At 46.9% G+C, this 8,068-nt stretch overlaps 1 protein-coding gene across 1 annotated transcript in view; it reads right to left on the bottom strand.

Annotated features, from left to right (window-relative positions):
* Positions 1-8,068, bottom strand: part of ift122 (intraflagellar transport 122 homolog (Chlamydomonas)) — a 19,045-nt gene that overhangs the window by 6,609 nt on the left and 4,368 nt on the right. Inside the window, 12 exon segments of the mRNA XM_025059021.1 lie at positions 3-103; positions 1,133-1,304; positions 1,796-1,962; positions 2,212-2,373; positions 2,465-2,518; positions 3,233-3,373; positions 3,448-3,645; positions 4,080-4,244; positions 4,350-4,487; positions 6,024-6,226; positions 6,741-6,879; positions 7,483-7,674. Of these exon segments, the coding sequence (XP_024914789.1) occupies positions 3-103; positions 1,133-1,304; positions 1,796-1,962; positions 2,212-2,373; positions 2,465-2,518; positions 3,233-3,373; positions 3,448-3,645; positions 4,080-4,244; positions 4,350-4,487; positions 6,024-6,226; positions 6,741-6,879; positions 7,483-7,674 (1,832 nt within the window).

Here is an 8,068-nt window from a genome sequence, read left to right as displayed (position 1 = left end):
CTTTCTGTGCCTCCTCGAAGCGGTCGTTCTCAGCCAACCACTGAGCGTAAGGAACGAAGACCTGGTTCCTGTACTGAGGGTGTTTGTCCACCAGGGAGAAGGCCTACCAGAGAGAAACCAACACTGGTCACTGGTCACTGGTCACACCGTGGTAACCTTCTCATTCATGGTCATCAACAGACTGCAGTGTGGGATCATGGGAAAATTATTAACAATAATGACGAGTTACAGAACAAAGAGTTTCTGACAAAGAAAAAAAAAGATTAACAGACGTCTGAGCTACGACTTTGATTTAAAGACATAAAAAAAAAAACCCCCCCCCCCCCCCCCCCCCCACCGACATATTTGCTTGTCATAGTGACTGATGAAGCTAAATGTCCTACAGCAGAACCTACCAAAAAAATCACACACCAGTAGAGTGTGTGTGTGTGTGTGTGTGTGTGATGGTGTGTGTGTGTGTGTGTTCCAGGCCTGCACGCCTTAAAGTCATTTAAAGAAACACTTTGTTTGAGAATCAAGTGAGAGCTGAGAGTTGAAACCATATGGTCTGTGATCTGTGTGTGTGTCCACCCCCACTGGTGAGTCTCCCTAACCTAGACCTCACCCACTCTGCTCCTCCATCATTACAACAACAACAACAACCAGAAGACACAGCTGAGGTCTGCAGTCTACAATCTTCAGTCTACAGTCCTCAGTCTACAGTGTTCAGTCTACAGTCCTCAGTCTACAGTGTTCAGTCTACAGTCCTCAGTCTACAGTGTTCAGTCTACAGTCCTCAGTCTACAGTGTTCAGTCTACAGTCCTCAGTCTACAGTGTTCAGTCTACAGTGTTCAGTCTACAGTGTTCAGTCTACAGTGTTCAGTCTACAGTGTTCAGTCTACAGTGTTCAGTCTACAGTGTTCAGTCTACAGTGTTCAGTCTACAGTGTTCAGTCTACAGAAACTGTGGTTTCTACGTCAGATGTTTCTGGTTTCCAAACCCACATTATTATGATTATTATTATTGTTATTATTTTCCACATTCCTGAAATCCACAGCTGTTTCTTAAACACAGCGCCATCTGTGGTGAGAAATGCTAGGATATATGATTCCTATACAGGGTCAGGATTAGCCGAGCAGGTGAGTGTCAGACCTCCTCCCAGTGCCGTGTTTCCACATGCAGCTGCAGCAGGGCTTGCAGGTCCCCCATCTTGGAGTAGGTCTCCGAGGCGTAGCCGTGCTGCTTCAGCTTCTTGAAATACAGCGCACACTTTCCCAGCGGCTCACGTTCGGCCTTGTCCAGTTTACGAGCGATGTCAATCAGCCTGGAGGTGAGGAGAGAAGGACGTTTAAAACACAACGCGCATCAGCTGGGGGGTGAGGGGGGGGTGACCAGCTGAGCGCCGACTCTGGCCACATGTGGGATCTATTAATGCAGGTCCAACCCACCAGTGGGACCAGATGTCAGTGTAGAGTTTGGACAGACAGAACAGACACCAGTGTGTGAACGCTCACAGAAAGTCAACTGTCTGTTACTGAATACTCTGTACACGGGAAGTACTACATTAGTACTTTAGTAAAGCTGTGAGAGACTCTGGACATCCCATAATCTGACCTCCTACATCAGGGGTCATGAACCTACGGCTGGATCTTCTGATGACTGCGTCTGCGTCTGATAAATGTTAGCTGCATTTCAAGTCATCGATCATTTAAAACATTACAGAAATCAAAGCATTAAAACAATCTTAAAAAAAAAACATTTTCATGTAGTGACATAAAAAACCCATTTTAAAACAGGTGACTGTGTTGAACCTACATGTCGGCCCAGCCGTGCTCTCCGATGATGTCTATAGCTTGGAGGTGTTCTCCAGCTGACAGGTACATCTCCGCGGCCGCCCGCGGCTCTCTGCTGCTCTTAGCCCAGTCCGCCTGCTTACTCATCAGAATCCGAGAACTCTTCGGGTCCGTCGCTCCGACAAACTCCTGCGAAAGAAAAGATTGTTGAAAGAAAACAGTTTCTCAGAGCCAAACATTGTAAAGTTGGTAAAGCTGAGGCTCCCGACCACAGGGTCCCAGAGCAGTACGGGGTCCTGGACCACGGAGGACAAACACAGAACATTTGAATCAAATCAATTCAAACTGATCTAGAACCTTGTCAAAAACAGAGTCTCCTTCTGTGGAACATCTACAGTTTCTATATGTGAACAGGTGAATGCTGACTGTTGTTGTCACCTTAGCAAAGTCAAACATCCTCAGGTCCGTGTACATGCTCAAGGCCCGGGACTCGTGGCCGCTGCGTTTGTAGAGTTTGGCCGCCTCGTGGAATTTGCCCTGGTAGGCACAGACGTCCGCCAGGAAGAGGTCGTTGTCGCTCTCACCTCGTTTCTTCCTCTCCTGCAGGTCAGTCAACACAGACACTCACCTGGTTCACTCCACAATAACACACCAGATTAAAAAGATCCTCCTGCCATGGTGTGGTCTTTACCTCGATGCTGTTGATGAGCTCCAGGTATCGCAGGTCTCTGATTCTAATGAAGGCCTGTTACCAAGGAAGAAGAAAAAGTCAAAACAACATTACCACAGACGTCTGCACCAAAAGAAGAGGAAAATATATATATATATAAAATATATATAAAATGTATCTAAATGTTTCTTCTTCTTCTCTGTTAATTTCCCACCTGCTGTGGTTCAGTGAGTCGTCCTCAGATACAGTCCATCATTTATCTTTCATGACAACAATGTTTAAAAAGACATTTTTATAATGAATACAGTGGTCGTTTTACTTTAGGACCTGTGAACGACCTGTGAACGACCGGTGAACGACCTGTGAACAACCTGTGAAGGACCTTTAAACGACCTGTGAACGACCTGTGAACAACCTGTGAACGACCTGTGAACGACCTTTCAACGACCTCATCTCCTCCTTTAAATCTACTGATTCAGATCAAATTTACAGTTTTGTTTAAACAAGAATGAATCCTCAAATCGGTTACAAATCGACACAAATGCCTAACAGTTCTCATCGGTTCAAATAAAAATGAATCACGCATCAAGGTGTAAGGAGTCACTGGTCATACCATGACACTACACACTCTAGTACAGTAGGTGGCGGTGTGCCTAAAAACACTGGTTGTGACTCATTTTGTTAAAAAGACTCGAGAACAAAATAAATTGTGAATCACATGGAGTTGAGTCTCGACACTGAATGGGTTCAAGACCCGGAGCGGATCAGAACCCCGTGTCCAGGACTGACCTTCTTTGCTGTGTCAAAGTCCAGTCCTTCCAGGGCTTCCGTGGCCAGGTTCCTCCAGTCACCGTCTGTCACTCCAAGGCAGGCGATCTGATAGGCCTCCTTGAACATCTTCCTCTCCAGGTACTGGTACATCGGTGCCGACTGACAACGACAACACAGCTGTTGAATCAACGCCTCCTTGATGACGGAGCCGCTCCTGACGACAGGACCCTCACCTGAGGAACCTCCACGGCCGACATGGAGTAGACGTAGAGACAGAAGATCTTGGAGCCGTTGTAGCCCACCATGAAGCCCTGCATCTTCTGCTGGTGCACTGGGAAGTTGCTGGCCTTGATGTTGAGGTAACCGTTACCAGAGAAGCACAGCATGTCCTCGCACTGTGTGTTCCAGGCTACGCTGTTAGCATTAGGCTCCTGCACAGACGAGGAGGAGGAGGAGGAGGAGGAGGAGGAGGAGGAGGAGGGGGTGTGAACCCTGCAGTAGTACATGAGTAAAGTACCTGTGTGTACACAGTACTGTGGTACCCACTCGTATATCAATCCGCTTGTATCTTGATTCCATTTTTAACATTAAAAATAACAAAAAAACAAACAAACAAGTAATTAGTTCCAGCCCCCAGAAATGTACTATTAATAAATTAAATTAAAATCTCCCCCATCTAAACATCAAAAATATAGATATAAACAAATATATTGATAATATGAAATAATAATAATTAGGAAAACATTTTATATTATTGTTATAAAAATGGGTAAAATAACCAGAGAGGGAGACAGCGCCACACAGTGGTATCTGGAGGCCCCAGTGTACATGAAAACCACCGGTGGCCACAGTTTTGTCCACCGACCTGGAACAGCAGCTCTTTACTGTTGATGTCGTAGACCAACAGAGTGTTGTGCTCGTCCACTACCGCCAGTTTACTGCGGGAGGCGCTCATGTCCAGACAGCGTACTGAGGTCGACAGCTTCAGCAGTGTGATGGGAAACGGGTTGTCGACAAAGATCTTCAGGATCTTCAGGTGAGAACACAACCACATCAGTCACAATAACCAACACAACAGACTGGAGGAGGAGGAGGAATTCCCTAATGTCTGTTCACGTGTTAACTCAACACTCACAGCTCCGTTCTTCAAGCCCACCAGCAGACCCTCTCTTCCTGGCGGCCCACCGATGACCTTGATGTAGCGGATCAGAGACTCCATCACCCACTCCTTCTCCCTGACGCTGGTGAAGGACAGACACTGGAGACGCTTCTCCTGCAGCACAGACGAGGAGGTGAAGAGGAGGAGACTGTGTCAGAGAGAGAGAGCGACACGGGGGACACGAACCACAGCTTGACCTGACACAGACAGGCTGTGGTGGTTCTGTCTGGTGCCTGACATGTCTGTCAGTGTGTGTGGGTTTGATTTGACCATCACGTGACCATCACGTGACCATCACGTGACCATCACGTGACCATCACGTGACCATCACGTGATTGGTGGAGGGCAGATATTTAAACCAACAGGTGGCAGACTTCTTTGACTGCAGGTATGAAGCAGCAGAACGGAGGAGTGAGAAGTTCTTGTTCAAAACATTTTCTCCTTTTTTTCATTAAGGCTTCAGGTCAGAACCCTGTGTTTTCTTTTCTTTTTTCTTAGTGGAGAGAAGTTCAGAGTCCTCTTTGTTTTTGTTTGTTCTGTTGGACATTTTTAAGCAAAACTAAAATGCTCCTTCCACCTACTTGGACAAGTCACCCGTTTCACTTTCTCCCATTTCCAACACTGTCAGGACACTGTTAGGACAATGTTAGGACAGTGTCCTAACATTGTCCTAACACTGTCAGGACACTGTTAGGACAGTGTTAGGACAGTGTTAGGACAGTGTTAGGACAGCATTAGGACAGTGTCCTAACAGTGTCCTAACAGTGTTAGGACACTGTCAGGACACTGTTAGGACACTGTTAGGACAATGTTAGGACAGTGTTAGGACAGTGTCAGGACAGTGTCCTAACACTGTCCTAACAGTTAGGACACTGTCCTAACACTGTTAGGACAGTGTCCTAACAGTGTTAGGACAGTGTTAGGACACTGTCCTAACACCGTCCTAACACTGTCCTAACACTGTCCTGACACTGTTAGGACAGTGTCCTAACAGTGTTAGGACAGTGTTAGGACAGCATTAGGACAGTGTCCTGATGCTGTTAGGACACTGTTAGGACACTGTCCTAACACTGTCCTAACATTGTCCTAACAGTGTCCTAACAGTGTCCTAACACTGTCCTAACAGTTAGGACACGGTCCTAACACTGTTAGGACAGTGTCCTAACAGTGTTAGGACAGTGTCCTAACTGTTAGGACAGTGTTAGGACACTGTCCTAACACTGTCCTAACACTATCCTAACAGTGTCCTGACAGTGTCCTAACACTGTTAGGACAGTGTCCTAACAGTGTTAGGACACTGTTAGGACAGTGTTAGTTCACTGTGTGGTTTCTCTGGGGCAGCAGTGAAAACTTCACCACTGACTCATTCTGCCTCCGTCGGGGTAATAAACCTCCAAACCGTCTTTAGACTCTTGTGCAGTCTGTTGTATGAAGACTGACTGTCTGCTCCACTTCATCAGGTCATGTGACTCATGTGAGGGAGGTCCAATCACACTGAGGAGTGTGAAGAGGAAACAGAAAAGAACCGCCCCCCCCCACCCCCCCCCCCCCCCCCACACACACACAGACATATAAATCCTTAGTCATCTCTGACACTAATGCTCAGCAGAGTGTACTTTAGGTCAACTCTGCTGCCCCCTGGTGTCGTACCTGACACAGGATGAGGTGCAGGGAGCAGACCACCAGCAGGTTGCATTCAAACTTCCTGCAGATCTTCTCCTTGATCCGATAGTGCATGTCTGAGGAGTCGTCGGAGTAGAGCTCGTAGATGAGGATCTTCTCAGGCAGCTGGATGGCCAGACGGTTCCTGTAGATGGCGATCTTCTTGACCAGTTCTCGACATTTGATCCTCACTTGGGTGGAGGGAGATAAAAGAGTAGGTGGGGGTCAAACAGTAGGCTGTGGGCTCAACTCCTCTGACCAAACCTGAGCAGACAGAGCCCAGTCTTTTTACTGCTAAACATCTGATGATTCATCTGAATTAATCTGATTAATCTGATGAATTAATCATGAAACCAGGTTCAAATGAATCAATCTAACTGGAAGACAATCTCCAGGTTTTATGTCAACCATACGGTCCAGAATCTTCTCCAGAATCTTCTCCAGAATCTTCTCCAGAATCACTGCAGGTTTGAAACAAAGGGAACTAACACATCTTCCTGATCTGGACTGATCTGGACTGATCTGGACCGGTCTGGACCGGTCTGGTTCTGCAGGACTCCTGATTCTGAGCCTGTTTTAGTTGAACAGAAACACTTTGGTCCAAACCTTCTAACTCTAACCCACTGGTGAAAAGACAAACTGAAGAGACTGAAGATCGTCGTGGTGACTCAGGTGTGAAGTTTCCCGTTGGTCAGAAAACCGTACCTTTCTGTTCAGTGATGAGATGTTGGACGATGACGTCGGTCATGCTGTCTCTGTAGGCGTAGCGGTCCTTGTACAGACCGTGGACTGTGCTGAAGATCAGCTGGTAGCAGGCGATGGTCCCGTCCTGGCAGCCCAGCACCTGCAGGAGACATCAGGACATCAGGACATCCTGTTAGCACGTCTGTTAGCACGTCTGTTAGCACGTCTGTTAGCACATCTGTTAGCACGTCTAAGAAAAGACTGGGAGTGAGAAATGACTGTTGCTGCTGCTGTTACTGCTGCTGATGCTGCTGCTGCTGATGCTTCTGATGATGATGTTACTGCTGCTGTTACTGCTGCTGCTGTTACTGCTGATGCTGATGCTGCTGCTGATGCTGATGTTACTACTGCTGATGATGCTGATGCTGATGCTGATGCTGATGCTGATGCTGATGCTGATGCTGCTGCTGATGCTGCTGCTGATGCTGATGTTACTACTGCTGATGATGCTGATGCTGATGCTGCTGCTGATGCTGATGTTACTGCTGCTGATGCTGCTGCTGATGCTGCTGTTACTGCCGCTGCTGTTACTGCTGCTGCTGCTAGAGCAACAGCAGCAGTAACAGTAGCATCATCAGCATCAGCAGCAGTGAGAGAACCTGCCGACCGCTGATTCTCCACCTTCTCAGATCAGGATGAAGAACTCTAAAGTTACAGGTGTCAGTGTGGAATCAAACTACAGACTGACTCTGGTTGAACCCACCACAAAGTTGGAGTCAGGTTTGACCTGACACGTCCACACCCAGGCGTTCTGCTCTCCGATGGTAGCGAGGCGCACGCCATCCTTGGTGTAGAGGGACGCCTGTCTGTCCGACCCCCCCATCACTATATATTCACCCTTGGAAAAGTAACTGACACAGCAGGGGTCGTAGGTCAGACTCCGGTCTTTACCAATCTGACGAAAACAAAGGAGAGAAACGGACGATAAATGAAGAACTCACACACACACACACACACACATCAGTGTGTTCATGAAAAGATCAGTCAGTAAAAAGATCTTCCTCTGTTTTCATCAACTCTACTCTGTACTATTGTTCAGAGTACTATTGTTCAGAGTACTATTGTTCAGAGTACTATTGTTCAGAGTACTATTGTTCAGAGTACTATTGTTCAGAGTACTATTGTTCAGAGTACTATTGTTCAGAGTACTATTGTTCAGAGTACTATTGTTCAGAGTACTATTGTTCAGAGTACTATTGTTCAGAGTACTATTGTTCAGAGTACTATTGTTCAGAGTACTATGGTTCAGAGTACTATGGTTCAGAGTACTATTGTTCAGAGTACTATGG

This window comes from Cynoglossus semilaevis, chromosome 10 (assembly GCF_000523025.1).
Source record: "Cynoglossus semilaevis isolate Cse_v1.0 chromosome 10, Cse_v1.0, whole genome shotgun sequence".
Taxonomy (NCBI): domain Eukaryota; kingdom Metazoa; phylum Chordata; class Actinopteri; order Pleuronectiformes; family Cynoglossidae; genus Cynoglossus; species Cynoglossus semilaevis.
This window is presented reverse-complemented; position numbering and strand designations above follow the sequence as displayed.